Source organism: Gadus chalcogrammus, chromosome 3 (genome assembly GCF_026213295.1).
Source record: "Gadus chalcogrammus isolate NIFS_2021 chromosome 3, NIFS_Gcha_1.0, whole genome shotgun sequence".
Lineage (NCBI taxonomy): Eukaryota > Metazoa > Chordata > Actinopteri > Gadiformes > Gadidae > Gadus > Gadus chalcogrammus.
Genome location: NC_079414.1, coordinates 2,375,710 through 2,398,364, shown reverse-complemented (window position 1 = coordinate 2,398,364; position 22,655 = coordinate 2,375,710). Strand labels below are relative to the sequence as shown.

General features: G+C 44.9%; 1 protein-coding gene across 2 annotated transcripts; it reads left to right on the top strand.

The window, feature by feature from the left end:
- Positions 1-559: 559 nt before the first annotated feature.
- Positions 560-18,237, top strand: LOC130377725 (actin-related protein 2-A). Of its 2 annotated transcripts, XM_056584867.1 has the most exons (9): positions 560-688; positions 2,050-2,160; positions 10,710-10,925; positions 11,108-11,180; positions 13,226-13,362; positions 15,876-16,025; positions 17,337-17,482; positions 17,666-17,798; positions 18,008-18,237. In XM_056584867.1, the coding sequence occupies exons 1-9, from the start codon at positions 641-643 to the stop codon at positions 18,176-18,178; spliced, it is 1,185 nt and encodes a 394-aa protein (XP_056440842.1). In that variant the 5' UTR covers positions 560-640; the 3' UTR covers positions 18,179-18,237. The 2 variants fall into 2 exon arrangements, with proteins under 2 accessions (XP_056440842.1, XP_056440843.1); XM_056584868.1 differs by lacking the exons at positions 560-688; positions 2,050-2,160 and adding an exon at positions 7,695-8,432.
- The last annotated feature ends 4,418 nt before the right edge of the window (positions 18,238-22,655 follow it).

Below are 22,655 nucleotides of genomic sequence, written 5' to 3'. Positions count from 1 at the left end.
AGATGATGGCATTTTCCATGCTGAGTTGCGCCTGGTACGCAAACTGCAGTAGGTCAATGGAGTCGGGGGGAGAGGGCGGGGGAGAGGGGAGGGCAGTGTCTGGGTTGGTGATAAAGGTGATGGAGGAGGGGGGCCAAGACTGACCTGCTGATCTCACAGGGGCGGGGGTTGAGTCAAAGCTGTTTAAAAACAGGTTTAGCTCATTATTACGTTTGTGCCCCCCCACCTCTAAATAAAAGTACTTAATATACAAAAAGCATACAACAAACATGCAAACCAACGTTAAACAATAATACAATAATCCGATGCCTAATCAGTTGGAGCCCTGGCTTCTCAACCATTCCAAGGGGTCAAGAAAACAGGCACATACCATACAAATGGCAGCTAGAGAAACAGAATGTGAAAATAAAATGTTCCCACTACAAGCCTTATATATAAAGATTATAATGGAGATGGATTGAGTCCAGCTTTTGCTCTTGTCTGCAGTATATTTTTTGTTTCCGGTAGAGACATCCCGCCCCTAGCGCAGGGTGGCTACTTCCGGTAGGGTCGGCCCGCCCCTAACGCAGGGTGGTGACTTCCGACTTGACCAAAAAAGTGGACCAGGCAGAGGAAACCGACTGGTTTCAGGGCTGAAAAAATGGATAGTCAAGGACGGAAAGTGGTGGTTTGTGACAATGGAACCGGGGTGAGTGTGTGAGCAGACGGGCCGGGTAGCACCGTGCGGGGGGTCCGGGGTCTCTAGCGGCGCTGGGGTTCACTAAAGACGGGATAAGAGAAACAGGAAGTCACTGAAGCGGCGGCACTGTTAGCTTGCCGCTAACGTGTTAGCTTTTTTGGGTGGCTATTGAAAGGAATGTGATTGTCAGTTTGATTAGGGAACATACGTCGGTCTGTCGTATTTCTACACACTTATGTTGATATTTCTTTCGAGCTGGTTGGCCAGGGGTCGGTGTAGTTGTTAAATCCGAGCCCCCGCCGATGAATCGGTGCTGATAAAGGCTGTCATCCTTCGTGTTACTGGTTTAGCTCGCAGCGGACTTGTTTCGGCTGACCTGATGTTCCTCCTGAGGTTCATTGGATGGCTTGAATTCAGCTCCAGTCTGTCAGTAGATGGGATGATTTCAGCTCCATTCTCTCCTATATTTTTTTATTTCAGCTCCAGTCTGTCATAAATGTGTTGTTGCAGTATGAGTGTAAGCTTCTGTTAAAGGCTCACTCGTCTTTTATCCATCTTCCAATCATTCCAGAATGTTAGAATAACCCGTACAATGTTTAGTTAAAACAAATATCAAATTTAATGTTAATTCCTACCAAATATTGTTAAATTTATGGGCAAGCAAATGGTCATAAAGATGCCCCGCCCAGCTAATATACGCATATTTTACGTACCTGATTTTTTTTTAATGTAAATTAAATATTTTCTTCATAATTATAAAATAAATTGATTTATCCAAAGAGAAATAACCAGCGAGCCTTCTTGACACAATTAAAGAGATTCCATGTATGGGGATTCTTCCAACCAATATCTCTGCACAAATCTTTCTCACTGTGTGCTTCTCCAAACTTTGGGGCATAGTTTCCTTAATACCTAATTCGTGCCTTTAACGAGTTGTCAAGCTATTTTTCTTAACAACAATTATCTACATTTTTGTACAAGTTATAGTCTAAAATGCCATCAGGATTGTTGGTTGCAGTGAATGTGGTCCATTCTGATCATTGCAGATAAGTGACAACCCTGGTAAAACTGTGACCCAGTAAAACACAGCATGATATTGATGTCCTCTTGGTTTTTTCTTTCATTTATTTATTGGTTAAGCTTCCCTTTGGAAAAGCAAGGGTACATAGCCAATGACAAACGTATATATATATGATCGATTACAACTTTACATATAACTAGGTGGTAAATAATGTATTACTATTACTAACCTGTGTTCAGTCCCACGCCTTATTTACACATATCGATTTTTTTATAAACAACAAATGTATTCAATGTCTGTAGTTTAGTCTTTAGGCTAATGATCTTTTCATCCTTTTTTTTTTCTTCAGTTTGTCAAGTGTGGCTATGCCGGGTCTAACTTTCCAGAGCACATCTTCCCAGCACTGGTTGGCAGGCCAATCATTCGCTCTACAGCCAAAGTGGGGAACATCGAGATTAAGGTATGGCCGGTCAGAGGTTCTCCGCACACAGAGCATGTCTTCACAGCATACTGAAGGCCCACAAGCTGCTGCACAACATTCCTGTCCTTTGAGACATGATGCAAACACATGTTGGTTCTTCCATCTGTCTGTTCTATGGACGGATGGAGAAAGGCCTTCAATCTGGTCCAGGCTCTTAAACATTGAGTCTGGTCCTGGCTCTTATACCTTGAGTCTGGTCCTGGCTCTTAAACCCAGATTCTGGTCCTGGCTCTTAAACCCTGATTCTGTTCCTGGCTCTTAAACCTTGAGTCTGGTCCAGGCTCTTAAAGGCTGTGTTGCAGGGTTAATTTTCAAACAAATTTGTGCAATTTTCTTGCTGGTAATAAAGATTTAAACTGTTATCCATTGTATTTAAGGTTGTTAGGTATCACAAAACGGGATGTTAAACGAAAAAGTAGGGACTATTTTAGCCGTTTGCGATTGATTCTCATTTGCCCCAGAATGCATTGCATGGCGTCACGTTGGGGAGACACAGACCGCATTGAGACCCTTGAGAGTAGAGACTAGTAAGAGATGGTTCAGCAGATGCATAGATAAGTACATAGATAGTTAGTATGTGCAACACGTGAACCACCTAAGATAGCGCAATTTGATTGGTATGGGATATTGGGCAATGTCCCATGATTGAAATTTCAAACTCGGGATATTGTTTTAATCAAAAAATGTTCGCTAATAAAAACAAATAAACCGCTAATAAAAACAAATAAATCCCGGCAAAAAGAGTTATCTTGTTTATTTTTGGAGTGTCCTCGACCTTCGGTCTCGGGGGCTATTCCCCACTATTCACTTTGCCTTCGGCGAATAATTGTTAATTAATAGCCTAGATCACGGGTCAGCAACCTTTTCAACATGCAGTGCCAGTTTTACATTTTCTCATTAATGAGTGTGCCTTAAGCAACAATATATTAAAAAATTAAGCTGAATTATGACACAGTGACCAAAAACATTTCCAGAAGACCTGGAATCGTATTATTTCCACATAGTCCACATTCATGCATCCACATTTCAAATGTTTTTTTGGTTGTTATATTTGCAACATGGGCGTACAAATTATAATTACATATGTCCCATCTTAAAACACCATTTTCAGAAACTCATTCAAAAACATATTTGCACTGTGAGGATTGTAAAAAACGAGAATAAATGAGAATGTTGGAACCATCAATATCATTAAGACATGTACAGCCTTGCAAAACCATGTGAAGGTGCATACAGGCCACTTCCAACAATATTTTAAATATTTTCTTCTCTATTACTCACAACATAGGTTTAAAAACTATTAATTGATCCCGTTTCAGAAAACTGCTTTCTGTAACTAATTTAAATATATTTGCACTGGGAGGAAATGCCCAAAACAGAATAAAGTGCAAAAAAAAATCGGTAGCAATGCTTATGCCTCCGCATTTTGCGGTGACATTTAATAATAAAATTAAAATAAAGATTTTTTTTTTTTTTTTTCAAGTGTGCCAATGATTATGCTGCCCCGTGCCAGTGGTGGCACGCATGCCTAGGGTTGCCGACCCCTGGCCTAGATCGATAGATAGATAGATGGATGGCCTAGTCAGGTCTTTATTAATGCCAAACGACACTAATCGTCGGGATTCATTTAGGTGATTTGGCTCACACAGCACAAGGGAGACTGGCAGTGATGTTGATAGGTTTTCAATGTAGTGAGTCCCCGGGACCCACAGGTGGCTAGTTGGGTGGGTCCCTGAGAAATTCAATGGGTCCCGACTCCCCAGTTTAAAAAATGTGTTTTTTTTTTATTATTATTCTATTTCTTAAATTCAATTAATAGTGTTAAACTCCTTGATGGTGGTATGATATGGTTAGAGCTGGAGTACTCAACCGTTCATGTTTAACACTAGAAACGCCGGGCCATTTTTACTTACTCCTAGCGCCGCAAGAGGGGGTCAAATGACCCCTAAGTCATTTTAATGAGAGGCTGTGCATTTGCACATAATGATCACTAGGTGGCGCCAATGAGCTATTACCGCGCGAGCGCCACATTTGTGTGTGTGTGTGTGTGTGTCACAAGCCTAGTCCTCACGATTTTGTCATAAATGTACATATATTCAATCAGAAGGATTGTAAAAAAAATCCTGTTTGATTTGCTCATTCGACACGAATGAGCACAGCATCGAGCAGTGGAAACGTGGGTTTATTTCCTATGAAGTTCGTATTTTTAAAGGTTGGGTAGGTGATTTGCGAAACGCCAGCAGATTTTGAAAATGCACAACTCAAATGGTCCTACCCCCTCTCCTTCAACGCTGACTCTGACTCCACCCATTCCAAGTACCTGGACGCGCAATCATGCACGAGCGCGAACAGAGATGCGCGAGAGCGAGCCAGGCTAGCGTAGGTTTTCGTTTAACAACATGGCACTACATTCAGCTGTAAGTTGCACCCAGTACCGCGGGAAGTAGGGGTGCTGGGGGTGCTGCAACACCCCCTGTCCGAGGCCCTGTCTTATCACAGAAAACGATCATTTCTAAAAACTCCGGCCAGAGTGGAGATTTCTGAAAACGCCGGTTATGTGTTGTCGGTTCAACGGGGAGAAACGGGATTTTAGTTTCTGAAGCGTCACATTATGCACCAGGAAATGCTTAACGTCATGTGAGCGCCCGCTGTACCGTATTGGTCCGAATATAAACACAAACCCCATTGTAAGACGACCTATATTTGGAAAAAAGATTTGAAGACCAGATCCGGTTTTTATGAATAAATAAATTGTATTCATTGAAATAATATACGAAAATAAAAAGGCATCGAATAAAACACTGCATTGCCACTAAACAGTAGTGCAAATAGGCCGTACTGATGTGTACACCAAAGACTATTCCTGACACTCCTCTGCCCCGCTGTGTTCGCTCTGGCTGTGGTCGCTCCGAACTGTTTCGGCCCGTGGCAAAGCGAGTCATCCTCGCTGCTGTCCAAGGCATTTTGAGACGCAGCATTTATTTAATGCTCATATGACCTAGTGCTGAAAAAAGGTTATATGAAAAAGTGTGAGGGTAGCGGTGGTGCGCTAAACTTGTTCTGTGAGCAGCTGGATGTGAACGATCGATTTTCAACTGTGCGCGCATGCACTGGTGTAATTGAGCTGCGCTGCTATACATCTTTTTTTATCAATGTAACGAGTTGCGAGTCTAGTGCAGGCTGAGTTTTTTTTTTCCCAGCACCCCCTGCTGAGAATACGTTCTCGCTGCTATGGTTGCACCAGATGTTATAAACATTAAACGGTCACATAAATCATTACTATTTTTAGAAAATGTATGTTTGTTTCATATAATTGTATTGGAAGTCCTGGTTTTCACTCGGGTTGCCGCGGTGTGGACATTTTCACACCGAGTAATACACTCGTCTCCACACCGGTATTACCGAGTATAAACGGTATAAACTTTGAAACTAGGTCAACCGCCACACAAGCATCGGTTTTTAGACCCTTCTCGTCCTTCAGTTGCCGCCAACGTTCGAAAGCAGCGCCTAGGATTATTCTTGATTTCAGTTTTTCTCTTTCAGCGTTTTTATTATAAATTACTCTCTGAAAAAGAGTTTTCCTTCTCTTTGCTGGTGGTGGTGGTGGTGGGGATGGTGGCGTCTTGTCTGCCATGGAAATTGTCTTCTACTGCTAGGTCCAAATGTGGATTAACTAGTTCCAGTAGCTACCGCAGGATAACAACAAACAGGAGCTTGCTCTGGGTCACGAGCTCTGGGTCACGAGTACTGCACGAAGGGGTCGCGCGCGGGGCGCGGGGGAGGGGGAGTGCAGTACGACCGTTTGATTGACGTACTTACTGTCCAATGAAACTCGGTGGCAATGGATATGATTGGCTGGAGTTTTTCGAGCCCTGCCCGTTCCACAGATGATTGACAAGTTTAATTTTCATGTCAGTACTTCTAACTCAGTGGCTGTAAGCGGGTTATGATAAGGATTTCAAGTAATTTTGCAAAAATGGCCAAAAAAGCAAATCACCTATGCAACCTTTAATTGTTGAAATGAAATCAGCGGTGACGAGCTAGTTGTATTGGTAGCGGCTAAAGTAGCATGTCGCGATACTTTGTACAGGGGATCCCGTCTGCGCCGAGTAGATGCGCAGAGGGTTGAAACAGCGCTTGTCCGATCTGCTCACAAGAAGGTTTCTTTGGCCAGTTACTGTGATTAAACACGAGTTGTTTAATGTTCACAATGTATCGTTTTTCATGGGGAAAATGAGATGCGTCCCCGGGACGCATGGATAGTGAGTTTAGTGCGTCCTTTCAGATTTGAATGCGTCAGGGACGCAGGACGCGTACCTAGCAACATCACTGCACGGACATACACAAAATACACCACATTAAAACTAGACATATGCGTTGATAGATAGTTAGACAGATAGATTGATGGATAGATATGTTATATTATTTACCAAGCGGAGCCAGCCAGTCCTGTGCACGTATGAAAATTACCCATGTGCGCCAAACAGAAGAAAGAAGTAATGTTGAGTCATACTAAAAACGGATAGCAAGCGAAAGCTAAAACCGATTGTATCACTCAAACACTTTGAGTCCATTTTAACTTATGGTAAGAGGCTATTCTTTAAAACTTTACAGTGACTGAATGTTGATGATAAAACAGATTGTTTTGCATAAGATGAGTGTGCGACTGTGCGTGTGTCCTTTCAGGCTTCGCCATACTGCATGGTTATGAAGGCCTTGTGGTTAGTCGTGGTCTTAGTGAAGCAGCCTTGGAGTTGGAGTGATTATGTACGGTCGTGCGAGAGAGAGAGAGAGAGAGAGAGAGAGAGAGAGAGAGAGAGAGAGAGAGCACACCCGGCGTGGTGATGTTTGGCTTGTTGTGGGCTGTCTGTCGGCATCTGCCGGGTTGGACAAATGTGCTTTGTGTATGTGTTCAATGTACATCTGTCTGATCGTATTTGCAGTAGATTGTTAAATAATGTCACACCACGATCGGTCATACTTGCAGGCACTAATTTGCAAGTGCACTGATTGCGTGTCCGATAGGCTATACCATGCATTTATTCAGTTCATTGCTCTAAGTGCGCCAGATTGGTGCCAATTATTGTAGTGTTTGCATTGTAATGCACACCTTTGACTCTCCTTGTTATAAATCAACGTGCATCCAAACAACTTTAGCCAATGCATCCTGCTATGTCAGTGTTGCTTTATAATACTATAGCATATTGGATTATCAAAATTGTTAAGTGTGTGCGTGTTTGTGTTGTCATGTAGGCTAAAGACTGATAGTCTTGGGTTGCATCCATGACATATTGTAATGTTATAGGCCTACTGCAAAATGTATATCGTATTGCGCAACAATCGGGAGATTGGGACCACCCGAATATTGATGGGTATTTCGAAAACTGGGTAAAATAAATCTTAGAAATAAACACTAGGCAAAGATGTTGTTACTGGAGCTAGTAGGCTACCATCAAAACGGAATCGGAAATCTGTTTACAACGTCGGGGGAAAGATTTATTATGGATTATCTGGGGGGGATTTCACAGGTGGGACTGGCAAGTTAGCCCATAGCTAGCATTATGCCTTCTATTTCTAGATCTTCTGACTAAGTTTACTGGTACTTATGTGAACGACATAATTGCTGACACTAGATATAAAGAAAACGTTGACTTTCACTCGGTGCTATTCACTGACAGTAAAAATAAATAAAAGTGTTGTTATTGTATGCACTGGTGTTCATTGACTAGCTACAGCACTCGTTGCTAAATTATAGCAACTCTCAAATCATTCTCCTCTGACCATGCATTTATTCATCAATACCTCATTCGCCCTCTCACGTCTGACCGGTTTGAAATTACGGCTGTGGGCCATCGTACATGTAACTTGTGGTTTTTGCCACCTCTTAGATGCCAAAGTTCATCAAGGGTAGATTTCTAATAACTATGAGGTCAAAAATTCAGCTTCAGGTGGCAAAAATAAGGCTCATGAAACGCTCTGTCATAGCAGACAATATTATGTGTGTCTCTTGTTTACTTTGTTGGTACATTGGAAGTTGGGTGCAGCAGTCAAATCACAGACCTCTGCCATTATCAAGCTGTTAAACAGTAACTATAATGCTTCTAGCACAAGCTTCACCTTCCCGGCGCGTAGATGGTTTCCCCTGCTTTAGTTTTGTCAGGCGGTGTGAACGGTGTGAATTTGCGCAACGGTGTGGATTTTGATTTTATCGTGAGGACGGGTAGACAGTGTTGTGTGTAACGCGTTACAAAGTAAGTAACACGTTAATACAATAACATAACTACTTTTATGTTATGTTTTAGAAACATAGTTCCTTTTTCAATTCGGCGCAACGTTACTTTTCCCAGGGACAGATTTGGCAGCGGCGAAGCTGTCTCGGCATCTCTTTCACAGACAGCTACGCTTTACGTTCTTGCATACACTCCAGCCAAATTGAGAGGGCAAAACTATACGGCAAGGTCTGCGAGCAAGTGGAGAAAGAAATCCATACAATTAAACATTAGTGTTTTTCAGATATGGAAGTAACTTTAGCAGTTTTGCTGCCTAATCATTATTTTACCCCTTCAGAAGCATTTATATCAAAATTAAAAGATACAATTAACATACCGTGATATAATACCATTACCGTCTATGCCTCAAATCATACTATGATATACATAGTATATCATAGTATACTACGGTATAGACTAAAATATACATTTTAGTCTATACCGTACAGCCCTAGAAGAGGGGTCAAGCTCTGAAAGGAAAACCTCAGGGACAGCAACATGGAAATCCCAGGTTGTTGGATCATCGTGAAATTAGTTTGTCATTTGGTGGCACAGAATGTGATCTGTTAGTTTCTACTCCCGTTTCTCCATCTTTACACCCTGACCATTGTCATCATCCTCCTGCCCTCTTCTCTTCTGAGATAGCACAACAGGATAATCGTAAGTGCATGCCCGGATGTGCTTGCATCGAAATTGTGGCCGCGGATTGCCCCTGCCCAGAAAGCAGAACACTCATGTTAATAACCTCTGAGAATGGGTGTGCCCGCTCTACATTTTGCTGCTGATGTTTGTTGTGTTGGCTAACTTGGGATTTTGTTTAATATACAGATGGCCTAGATTGCAGTTTAAGTCTGACAACTACTCAAATCAAGGGTAGATACCTGATGACCCTTGTGCATAACCATGGACTTAAACAAAATTCCTTACTGTCTAGTTTTAGAAGGAAATTACAGGCAATACACCGAATGCATGACTTTAAATTGAGGATCAACTTTAAACTATTTGATGACAAAGGGCTATTACTTAATTCGTCATCAGCATTGTTGTTATCCACTATCCACATACCAACTGTTTCGGTGGCCAGACTGCTTCCCTTTTTTTTTTTTCTCTGTCTCTCTAATGATGCTGAACTCTCACTTATGGCGCGTTTCCACTGCAGGGTGCGGAACGGATCAGATCGCAAAGGTGAGGATCGGGTCGCGTTTCCACCGCCTGGGCGTGACCCGGACTTAGCCGTACTCGTTTTGGCCTCGTTTTCAGGACTCCTCCGTTGGGGTACTGAAAACGAGACGAGACGCCTGAAAGGGTCCCGGGAAATTCTAGCTACACACCCCCTCCGTTGATTGGTCGACAGAATCATCACTTCCGGGTGACGCGGGGATAAAAACAAACAAACAGTAGCCGCAAGGTATTATTCTTTACAATTAACATGTCGCGTAAAACGCTTGCTTGGGCGAACAAGGAGGTGGAGACGTTCGTCTGCATTCTTGGGGAGAAAGACGTTGTTTACGATGTTTACGTAGCTGCCGCGGCGATCGACATCCGGCCTACCACAAAGGGTACTGTCGGCAGTGGAAACGCGACCTCGGAACTGAGCTGGGCTATACCGCCCCCTCCCTACCGCACCTTTGCGATCCGATCCGTTCCACACCCTGCAGTGGAAACGCGGCATTACTCACCGATCACCAACCAGTAACTACTACACACAAGTAGATGTGTGAATGAGAGACTTTGGATGACTAATCAAGCATCTGCCAAAAAAACTTTGGCATGCTATGAGGGGAACCCATGCGATCTGGCAGTTATTCGTGCAGAATGATAGTTGTCCCTGTGGTCCCAACAGACCATCAATAATCTCAATGCTTATTGCCAAAGCAAATGGAAAGATTTCAACCATGCATTGTATTTTCTTTTTTCACATTAAGGACGGGCACTGGGTGGGAGATAATGGTTTCTTAAATTACCAGTATGACTGGTATTAAAATCTAGACAGTCTACACAGTTCGTCGGATTGTCATTACGTAATAATATCAGACTTGTTTCACATCTTATTGAAATTTGCTTATATACTGTATATTTAGACAGTTAATTTGAAGTTTGGTTTGATGGATATGGACATATCTCCCGGCCCCATGATCCATGTGTTGGGGACATGAATTTTTTTTCTTCAGCATGTGTTGAAGAGGCAAGGTGGTGAGGGACCGGTGATGCAGGTGTCCCCATGTCCCCTTTTTGAAACGTCCTGCTTCTCCCCCCCAGGACCTGATGGTGGGCGACGAGGCCAGCGAGCTGCGCTCCATGCTGGAGGTCAACTATCCCATGGAGAACGGCATCGTCAGGAACTGGGATGACATGAAGCACCTTTGGGACTACACCTTCGGGCCCGAGAAGCTCAACATTGACTCGCGCAACTGCAAGATTCTACTTACTGAGCCGCCCATGAACCCCACCAAGAACCGTGAGAAGATCATCGAGGTACGGCATGAAGGGCAAGCAAAGTAACCAAACACATCTCATCTTTGCCTTAACAGGTCTTCCTCACTCAATTAGCCCCCGGTTATTTCCAGTACCCCATCCACCCGTACTTCCGTGTTGACCTCTCCCCACCGACTCAGTGAAATTATCCACATTGACTGATCTCCATGTTCCTCTCTCAGGTGATGTTTGAGACGTACCAGTTTGCCGGGGTGTACATCGCCATCCAGGCTGTTCTTACGCTCTACGCCCAAGGTTGGTCCACGTCTGCATCCTGAGGCAATGGTGTCGTTGTGCTGACTAGTGTTTGTCAAGGGGATCTAGCATGACTGCCTTCTACTCCAGTCTCTTACTCGTAGCCTGCGAGTGGTTGTGGTTTGCTCGGGCGGTATAATCCAAGAGTCGAATGGAAGAGTTTTTACCAAAAGGCGTGTGACTGTTAATGGCAACACAGTCCACAGCCATTGGGCGATTCTGTGCTCATCATTTGAACTGTGAATGACACACGAAGCCCTGACCATGCATGGTTTGAAGCCTCTCTAATCTAAGTCTGTAGATGAACGCTGAACACGTCGCTGACCGCTCGAGGGGGGTATCAAGTGCCATCGCGGCGGAAACTTGGGCGTCTTGTGCCTAGTCAGTACTTGCACTATTTATCCAGAACGCTTTTGAAAGGAAACGGTCTCAGCATGACGCAAACGGGCCTGCAGAGAGGCCTTTGGAAACACAGGCTGCCTGGTCAGCACAAGGATGTGTAAGGCCATTCAGGGGCTCAGACGTAGCTGAATTCCTAGCCACTGGTCTTTGCATCCGGCTACAAAGTATATTCAGCAGATTGTGTCCTCCAGCCACTTACTCAACAGAAATAGGAATGGTTCTAGGCCTAACTATATTTGTACGACATTAGAGACGGCTGATTTACACTTGATAACATTGATCCAGTGGGCACTGTTTGTTTGATTTATGTGTAGATAGACCATGGTTCATTCTGTTAACAGTGGTTCACTCTTCCCTGCTGGGTGTGGGGTAGGGAGCCACAAAAACCTATTAGGATAGCAGATCTGAGGCCAGTAGACTAACGACACTGTTATTTGTTCCTAGTATGTATTATAACTATATCAATATTGTTATGTAACTGACGTGCGAAATGAAGGGCGTGTCATACCCAGTGAGGGACTGTACTAGACCTACTAAATATGAGAGTGGAGGGGGACTACAAGTGGTCGAGGCCCAGCATCATGGACCACGTTAAAACCAGGAATCACATCTCCTTACCTTCAGGCCTCCAAGGTGCAGTCTGATGACCTGTTGCAAACAGCTAGTGTTTGAGGGTTGGTAAAGAATAGGCCTACATAGCTTAGGTAGGCTTCCTTATTTCCATCGGTTGAACAGTGGATATTATCATAAAGAATAGGCTTACATAGCATTGGTAGGCTTCCTTTTTTCAGACAGTTGAACTGTTGATATTATCATAAAGTATAGGCCTACATAGCTTAGGTAGGCTACCTTATTTCAGTCTTGTGTACAATGGATATAATCATAAGGCATTTGGCATTATGGTACACAACAACACACACACTTATTGTTGAGACATCTCATATATTTGGTTAGTGACGGACTGGTTTTAAAGAGGACACATCAGACACTGTTTCACACAAAATGTTCTTAAACATAAAAAAACGGTGTTTAATATCGGCATCAACCAGTCTGAAATATTGTCCCATGACCGGTCCTGAGAACCAGACTTATCAGAAAGAAGGCTGTCCTTCAATGAGCTTTTGTGTGCAGTAGAATATGGTCCATCTAAAATGTCTTGGATGGGCTTCTCTCTGTCTGCTCCCTCGTAGCTGAGAAGCATAAAGCTCTCCCACCACAGGGCACACACAACGCAGCCTCCTATATGATATCTGACCCTTCCCAGGGGCATCTTCCTCGGTCAAACATATTATCATGAGGGATATTGTACCCTCTTTACCAGGACCCATGGTAGTCACTAGTTTAGTCTGACTCTCTGTACCAGGGCAAATTGTAGTCACTAGTTTAGTCCAACCCTTTGTACCAGGGCACATGGTAGTCACTAGTTTATTCTGCTACCGTCTGTAGCAGGGCGCATGGTAGTCACTAGTTTAGTCTGCTACCCTCTGTACCAGGGCACATGGTAGATGTGCACTAGTCTCAGGTCCCTGGTCCATAAAAGCTGCAGGCCGAGTGTTTTTGTCCTACGATGACTCCTCTGTGATAGTGTCTATTGAAGGTTGTGGGCAGACTGCGTTGGGAGTAACCCTCTCGTCCTCCTGCAGGCCTGCTGACCGGCGTGGTGGTGGACTCTGGTGACGGTGTCACCCACATCTGTCCTGTGTACGAGGGCTTCTCGCTGCCACATCTGACCCGCCGGCTGGACATCGCCGGAAGGGACATCACACGCTACCTCATCAAGGTAATAATACCACAACACATAATTGACTGAAACATCAGGCCTACCTCATCAAGGTTACACCCCAACACACAATGGACTGAAACATCAGGCCTACCTCATCAAGGTAACGCCCCAACACACAATGGATTGAAACATCAGGCCTACCTAGGCGTGTCGCGATATGCAATAAATCAATTAATTGTGCGATAAATTAAAATGATCGATAATTTTTTGCCGGCCGCAATAATTTCCATTCGCACTCTTTTTTTTAAATCATTGCTTTATTGGCCTAATCTGAAAATAAATCTATGCCATAAACAGAAATATTATAGGCCTTTATTACACGGGTCTTCTGAATGCCGTGGAACGCTCCGTTCACTTGCATGGGTAGTAGTCCGGTAACTTGTCAACCCCAGCGACTTCGGTTGCTAAGCAACGTCAACGTCTTTGGCAGACTATTTCTCTGCTGATCAACACTACGAATGCTGCTAACGAATAAAGTAAGTAGCCTTGTAAAAAGCGGGATAATGTATAGAACGTCGCCGGTCATTCAGGGCGAAGCAAGACACCTCCGCTGCGCGTCGGTCGCCTGTTGGGGCTTATTTTCCCGATAATGACCGGCGTTCCATGCATTATACATCATCTCATCTCATCTCATCTCATCGTCCTCCGCTTATCAAATCACTGTCCTACTTGTTGTCGAAGCACTTTATCCAACAAGCAAAACCGTCTCGGCAAAATGGCCAAAGTGTATGGGAGTTCACTCTTTGATATGGCTGTCTGCACTAAAAGCATACGGCTCCTTTAAATATGTCTGCATAATTTAATTGTACGTCATGAGCGACTTGAGCGACCAAAGCGAACAGAAATATTCGCAGCAAAACTTTGTGAGCGACGCTTTGGTCGCTCCTGGTGTGGACGTATAGGGAGACGCCAGCCACCCTTCTGAGAAAACTCATCTCGGCCGCTTGTACCCGCGATCTCATCCTTTCGGTCATCACCCAACCCTCATGACCATAGGTGAGGATAGGAACGAAGATCGACCGGTAGATCGAGAGCTTTGCCTTGCGGCTCAGCTCTCTTTTCGTAACAACGGTGCGGTAAAGCGAACGCAATAGCGCCCCCGCTGCTCCGATTCTCCGGCCAATCTCACGCTCCATAGTACCCTCACTCGCGAACAAGACCCCGAGGTACTTGAACTCCTTCACTTGGGCTAAGGACTCATCGTCACATGCATTATATATATTTATATATATTATATATATTTAGCAGGGTAGGCCTAAGTAACAAATGTCGGGTTGAAATCGGGCTCCGGCTCATAATTACAGGGCACAACGAGTAAACCCCCTCGTCAAGTGTCAGTCCCTTGTTGCATGGTCTGTGTGGGAGGCGGAGCCCTTGCGCGTGTTTATTATTTTTTGATGCGCAATCGCGTTTACATCCTTTTTATTTAGTGTTTCAATTTTATCTATTGTTTTTGGTGGTGTTTCGTTTTTATTCAAGAGCATTTTTTGTTAATAATAGATTGTTTTTGGTTGTTTTGTTCATTTATTCTGGATATTTTAAATGTCTTCCAGACGTCCAGTCCCAGTGTTCTTTAAAAATAAAAGTTTATTGATCTTCGGAAGGGTGTACTTTATCATTATATTAGTTGAAAAACGGCAATATTATCGCTTATCGCAATAATTTCTGGGGCAATTAATCGCCCAGAAAAAAATGTTATTGTGACAGGCCTACCTCATCAAGGTAACACCCCAACACACAATGGACTGAAACATCAGGCCTACCTCATCAAGGTAACATCCCAGCACACGATGGACTGAAACATCAGGCAACGCAATTTAGAAGTCCAGACAGCGTTGTCCCTTCGGCCATATTCAATTTACACCTTCTCTCAGCATCTATACAACCTGGGGGTTTTGTAAAATAATAAATGATCCCCTTTCAATCAACGTACATAGTCACTGAGCACAGAAAAGGTGGAGTTTTACGGCTGTTGATTGTACCACACAGCTAAATATATAATGTTCCGTCTCCCGCCTCTTAATTATATAGTTATATTTTCTTATAAAGTCCTTGGCGGTTATAATTTTAGTACATTTATTTTATAAAGCGCTTTTGAAATACTCAGAGTAACTTTAAAGCAAGAGTACAATTACATAATAAAAACATTGTAAAATAGAAGCACGGTTATATAATTTAGAATAAAACTAAAACTGGTTGGGTGGTGTGTTATGGTGGGCGGTGCAGGAGGAGATGGGTGGAGTCTGGAGGGGTTAGGGGGAGCGCCCCGGAGGGAGGGGAGGTGATGGAGCAGTTTCCCCAGGTTTGGTGGTGCGAGGAGCTTTGCGTCAGCAGGCCGGAGGGCTGGTCGGTACATGGCAGTGTAGCTGGTCAGTGAGGTAGGAAGGTGCCAGCTGATGCAGAGCTGTTTAGGTGGTAAGGCAATCATGAAGCACTGCTGGTGTAACGAACGTTGTCGTCAGTGCAGCCCTGGTCACCCTGAGTGATGCCTCTCTCCTTCTCTCCTCTAGCTGCTGCTGCTGAGGGGTTACGCCTTCAACCACTCGGCAGACTTTGAGACTGTGAGGATGATGAAGGAGAAGCTGTGCTACGTGGGCTATAACATCGAGCAGGAGCAGAAGCTGGCCCTGGAGACCACCGTGCTGGTGGAGTCCTACACGGTCAGTAACGCACAGACACAAACACGTTCAGAGTTCCACGAGATAAGTACAGTTGAAGATGCTTTGAACCCGTCTGGCAGGTATGTGGTTGTATCACCAGGAGGAGCGAGAGTGAGCTTGTTTATTTTCCTGCTTCTTGGCTACTCTAGGGGGCAGTGAAGGGCTGTTGCGATGGGCATAGTTTAGCATAGCGTGGGTAATACAGGGTGCATAGAACTTAGTGACCCCCTTTTTCACACTGCATGTCAACCTGCATCCAGAGAGATACAGAATCCTTCCTATTATTTCAGGGAGTCTGGGGTTAAGCAGCAGGTATGGTGAGTCGAAAGCTCCCGGTCCAGTTTGGAGGTCAGGGATAGACTCATGGCCGGTGGCCGCTGCACTACCGCTGGCGAGGAATCAGGGCTGCCTAGGGGTACTCTCCGAAACACACCGGCACACACGACGACACACGCGGTGGCATCTGGCACACACGTGCATCCATCCCTCATTGCCTCAATTCCTGCATGTGGTCGGGTGTGGGGCAGACTCCCACGTGTTCTGGGGTTTCCTTTATTTCCCTGGCTGACTCCAGACCAGCCGCCATCAATGGAGCCATTTATATGTCCCCCCGGCACAGTGCTGGGTTCCACACTGCTGTCAAAGAGCTACTGTCAGCACTCTGCTTCATCCAAAGAACGCTCGCCGGCCCCCGAGGACGGCAGCTCGCTATGCTAGGCCGCTTTAGAGGCTATGCTCTTTAGATGTTGGGCAGCTTAAGGCAGTATCAGCTTTAGATGCTAAAACGCTTAAGCTGCTTAAGGAGAACATCTAAAGATGCAAGCCTGCTTAAGAAAGGAGAACATTTTAAGACGTGAGCCTTCTTAAAAAAGAAGCCCATCATAAGACATGAGCCTTCGAAAGGAGCCCATCTTAAGACGTGAGCCTGCTTAAGAAAGGAGCCCATCTTAGGACGTGAGAATATTTAAGTAAGGAGCCCATCTTAAGACGTGAGCCTGCTCAGGATGTATCATGCTTGCAGGTCATCAGGGAATTGATCCAAAAAGCACTCCCTACCAAGACTCTCTTGGAAGAATTACTCATCATGAGTCATTCTGGAAAGTTCCCAGAATGACTCATGATTTAGTTACCAGTGGTTGGGTACTACAAACCACACATGAATGGGTTGTAAACCGCTATGATTAACGTATCTGGTGTTAAAAGGTACGAGGCAGCACATGTCCGCTGGTCAGGGTCCCAACCCACCCCCTGGGGGGTGGGGTTCTTGGCCGTGTTGTAACCCAGGGGGGGCGGGGCTGTCTGTGCCCACAGCTCCCGGACGGCCGGCTGATCAAGGTGGGCGGGGAGCGCTTTGAGGCGCCCGAGGCCCTATTCCAGCCCCACCTCATCAACGTGGAGGGGGTGGGCGTGGCCGAGCTGCTCTTCAACACCATCCAGGCTGCGGACATCGACACCAGGTAAACACAGACCCTAGCATTGTAACAATGTGTGTAATAATACGTTTATTTTATATAGCGCCTTTCTCACACTCAAGGACACTGTAGAGGCCACACAGACCCTAGCACTGTAAGGTGTATGTGTGGCGCCGCTGCGAGGCCAGAGATGCTGCGTGTTGATAGTGTGTCTGTGACGCTGTGCAGGTCAGAGTTCTACAAGCACATCGTGCTGTCTGGGGGCTCCACCATGTACCCCGGCTTGCCGTCCCGTCTGGAGCGGGAGCTCAAGCAGCTGTACCTTGAACGTGTGCTGAAGGGAGACGTGGACAAGCTGTCGGTGAGGAGGACACAAACACACACACACACACACACACACACACACACACACACACACACACACACACACACACACACACACACACACACACACACACACACACACACACACACAGACACAGACACAGACACAGAGCGAGAGAGTAGTTTAAACACTCAGTGACTGTGTTGTGTGTTGAAGCGTTCTTTGTGTGTCTCCTCTGTGAGCAGAAATTCAAGATCCGCATCGAGGACCCGCCACGCCGTAAGCACATGGTGTTCCTGGGCGGGGCAGTGCTGGCCGACATCATGAAGGACAAGGACAACTTCTGGCTCACACGCGAGGAGTACCAGGAGAAGGGCATGCGTGTTCTGGAGAAGCTGGGAGTGACCGTCAGATAAAGTCTCCTCCCTCCCTCTCCCCCTCCCCCTGTCCCAGAGAGATCCCCCTTCCCCTTCCTCCCCCCCCCCCCCCCCCCCCCCCCCCCCATCTCTGTTTGTCCATACATGCAAACCATCAGCCAACTCCACATCACCTTGATTATGTCACTAATATTCATCCCAGTCCCATCCCATCGCTCACATGGATCTGGTTTTTCTTTTGTTCTGGATTTGCGCGCACACACACACACGCGCGCGCGTACCAATTTGGAAAGGCAAAAAATAAGGGAAGGTAGGAGAGTTTGGGCCAAGCGTTCAGGATACCCGGGCCCCTGAATGGATACGGATAAAACGCCCCCGTACAACAACGTAAGGAACATCCTTTTGGTTCAGTGGCCTCAAGCGCCGCAGGAGGGTAGGGTGTTGAAGTGGTCTCCAGACATCTGGGAGGAAGGGATGTGTTGCATGATGTTGTTCTGTTATCCCTACACTCCTCTGGGAATACTCTCCTCCACCCCACCCCCTACCAAGCTTTGGAGGGCTGTTGGGAATGTTGTGATGAGGATGATGATCATCTTACTCACCATAAAGAGTTCCACTCCACACTCTTATCCCTTTCAGACAAAAAGATGTTCTCTACAGTGAGAAGGCTAAGAATGATCGTCTGCGTGTTTTTTCTTCCTCTAACCGTTATTTATTCAATAATTTGTTTGTGGTGGATATCAAATAAGTTTTATTTTCCTTAATTCAAAACGGCTGCATGATGTTTTTGGAGGTGAAAGAGAAGGAAACACACCATGGAACGGTTTGTTGGAGACAGACGGCCAGGTGAAGGGACGACAGCCATCTTGTTGGAGTCATCTCTGCCAGCCCTCGGGTCGACGGCAATCTTGTTTAAGTCCTCTCTGCCGGCTCTCGGTCTCCTTGAGGCACTGGCTGCTCCTCCTCGGCCTCCGCTCCACTAGTTGGCCAAGGGCTACTACAAGCCAGACACGCTTTTTGTATTTGCGGAGTTACACAGCCAACTCCTGGACACAGCCTTTGGTGTTGTCTTGAATATATTTCCTCCCTCATTTGCTTTGAGTCCCCAAGAGGTGGTCTTTGTCTTTGGTGTGAGTCACCCCTTCTGTCCAGGAGGTGGTCTTTGGTTTGAGTCCCGCCTTCTTTCAAGGAGGTGGTCTTTGGGTTGAGTCCTCCCCTAAGCCCAGGAGGTGGTCTTTGGGTTGAGTCCTCCCCTAAGCCCAGGAGGTGGTCTTTGGGTTGATTCCTCCCCTGAGCCCAGAAGGTGGTCTTTGGATTGAGTCTCATGAAGGCCACAAGGCTCTGGGTCTCCAGGGATGCCAATTTAGTGTTTAGTTTTTTTAAGTGTTGCATTTGAAGGTTTGCTGAACATTTATAATGGTATCGGTTGAGTTTCTTTTAGCTTAGCTAAGGACTAAACCTTGTAATACGGAAACCCAACCACCAGTGCATATACGGGAGTTATGGGGTTGAACACAGCGGTTGGTTTCCTCATGTCTAGGGATGTCATTCCACTCAGGGCAATCATTTGCCACACTTAAAATTTGAGTGAAGTTTAAATCAGTGTCTGTATTTAATTTTTTCTAATCTTTGTCGTTTTTCTTTTTCTTCTTGACATCACGGATGTGCTTTTGTTTCTGAGAGGAGATTGGTTCGGCCTTCTTTGCAGGCGGGGCGGGGGGGTTAAATGTATTGTCGGATGGTCGTATCGGATGTGTTTCCTTTGCATTGCATCACATCTTGTGCTTACTGAGTAAAGTTGAAAGTGTCATATACTAAATAATTAAATCGGTACCCAGCCCCTCAGATCCTAAGTAAGTCAGCTCCCCCCCCCCACCTCTGGCTTTCTGTCCCATCCGTGTTTGGCTGTTCCTAGGTAAGACTGGTCTGCGGAGGCTGATTGAGGGGTTGGTAACTGATTGAGGGGTTGGTAACTGAGGAGGGGTCGTTTGTAATGAATACTTGTGGCATCAAAAAGAGCATTTAAAACCTGGTGTTTGCAATATCTGTTTTGATCGCCCGTGTATATTGAAGGCACTTGGCACACAGACATACACATATATATATATATATATATATATATATATATATATATATATATATATATCTCTCTTGACAGCAAGGTCATTCAGTGCCAAGTACAATTATTGTAGTTGGATCTTATTTTTGGTTCTTTTTATGTTTCTTTTTGTTTTTTTTCATAGCATAATTGCCTATCGCTGATTTAAATAAAGCAAAGTGATTTATAAATACTTGGTGTCTATTGTGTGTTTTTGGGTGTGTCATAAACTGCTGGTGGAAGGGATTCTACGCCTCGGTGAAGAACATGAGAAACAAAATCCAGCTCAAAGTAATGAGTCAATAGTTAACTTCCTGCTAGTGGAGCTCTTCAGTACCAGTACAGTCAGGCTAAAACCAGTTGACCTTCAGGGTCTGTCATCGATGATGGAAGCAGTTATCAATATCTTATAAGATGCATAGTTTAGCCAGGCGTTCTTCCAGTTAAAAGTTTAGGAGTGAACTTTCCACCATTATAATTTCATTGACAAAGTATTGTCTGTAGAATCTAAATTTTCAATAATTGGATGAATTTTGAACACGTACAGCTTGAATTCCTTCAGATTCCCATTAGCTCGAGTCCTGCCCACTTCCTGTCTGGCTAAGTATCTGGGCACGACGCCTGCCACACTAACCAATCACAGACGCTGCGTTTGTGACTGGTAGACGCGGTCGAACAGGGGCCGTATTCACAAAGCATTTTATCTTACCGCTAGGAGTGCTCTTAACTCGCGCTAAAACATTTTACGTAGGAGTTTTTTCTTAAAAGTTATTCACAAAGCCGCTGAGACCTACTCTTACTAAGGATAAATCACAAAGAGTGAACTAAGAGTGACGCGCCGTTGCTATGGATTACGTCAATTCTCGTGCACGAGTTTAGAAGCGGTCAGTTCGGTGATTGGTTGTTCAGACGAGCCCACTGAATCACCGAAAAACAAGGAAATAGCCTAGGCTAGAAATGAATTCCGAAATGAAGTAGTTATAGTGCAGTTAGCAGAATACACGCATGATGACAATTTTGTGCAGACCACGATAATGACGTTGTAGCCTGCACGTTCAAGAGAGAGAGAAAGCAAACAATAAAAATACGTAAAATCTAAAAGAAAATAAATGTTACAGAGAACTACCCAAGTGTTGACTGATTTGTGCCAAGGTGTTTACCTAAAATGTGTTTTCAAAGTGATCCCTAAATGCCAGTCCACTCGGTTCCACACGGCCAAATTCCTTGTAATGTTGATCGCCATCATCATCATCATCATCATCATCATCATCATCATCATCATCATCATCATCGTCTGGCTGTGGAATGTTCCTCCGCTTGCAAAGGTTGTGTAGAATGGCACATACAGTGATTACTGTGCTTGCCCTCTCTGGGGTGAGGCGTATTTCGCCGTGGAGGACATGAAACCGACGTTTCATCTGCCCAATTCCTCTCTCCACAACATTTCGTGTATGTTTGTGTGCTCGCAAAGAGCCAATACGATGTGTTTTACGCATAGGACTAAGCGTAATCTGCGTAATCACTTACATGTTACACTTTAACTGTGCTCCCGGTTGTGGATTGAGGTAGGGTGTGTCTAGAGCCACGTCTTGCATGGATAGTCACTGTCACCCAGCAAGTGACACCCAACTCCTACATCTCAAAAAGCTGCCTCAGACCGCTCACCATTAAAATGCGCGAATCAAACTGAAGATCCAGGCCACTTTGCAACAACATCCAGTAGGCTATGTTAAAATTTGCATCAAAAACAACCTGAGTGTTGATGGAATGCACTTTCTTCCTATTGACGAACACGTCCTCGTCTTTTGATGGCGCAATTATTTTTATTTTTTATAAGTTATATATATATTTTTATAATTTATAATATTTATAACATTTTATTTCGGGACTAATCGGATTATTCCTGTTAGTCGGGGATGTTATTGCATTGCGCATTAACTCCACAATAAGTTGAATACCCTAACATTTCGTCTCGCAGGCATTTTAAGATTCTTTGTGAATAGGTCTTACTGAGTTAGGAGTCCTCTTGAGGACTTTTAAGCTCTCCTAGACTTAGGTGCTACTTTTAGTCCTAAAATACTTTGTGAATTGCTCTTAGTGAAAAAAGTTAGGAGTCCTAAATTTAAGAGTGACACGCCCATTATTTTTAGGAGTTACTCCTAAATTCGCCAGTTAGGACCTACTTTTAGCCCTAAGATCCTTTGTGAATACGGCCCCAGATCTCGAGGAGGAGAGGTGTGTCAGACGCGTTGGGTGGGAGGGCGGGAGGGAGAGGGGCCGGCCTCGTCCAGGAGTGCAGACCATGAGGGGGTATTGTGTTCTCGTTTGTTTCCGATTCTGTCAGTGTAAATAGAGGCAGGCAGATGCGCTCTGTTTACAGTGGATGTATTGCAATGGCGAGGCGCACGCAGTACAAGT

What these genes read in the sequence shown, in the direction of transcription:
- LOC130377725 (XM_056584867.1), top strand. Translation starts at nt 641, where the DNA reads ATGGATAGTCAAGGACGGAAAGTGGTGGTTTGTGACAATGGAACCGGG. An exon ending in TGGGGAACATCGAGATTAAG is followed by an intron (nt 2,161 to 10,709) that starts GTATGGCCGGTC and finishes TCTCCCCCCCAG; the next exon opens with GACCTGATGGTGGGCGACGA. An exon ending in GAGACGTGGACAAGCTGTCG is followed by an intron (nt 17,799 to 18,007) that starts GTGAGGAGGACA and finishes CTCTGTGAGCAG; the next exon opens with AAATTCAAGATCCGCATCGA.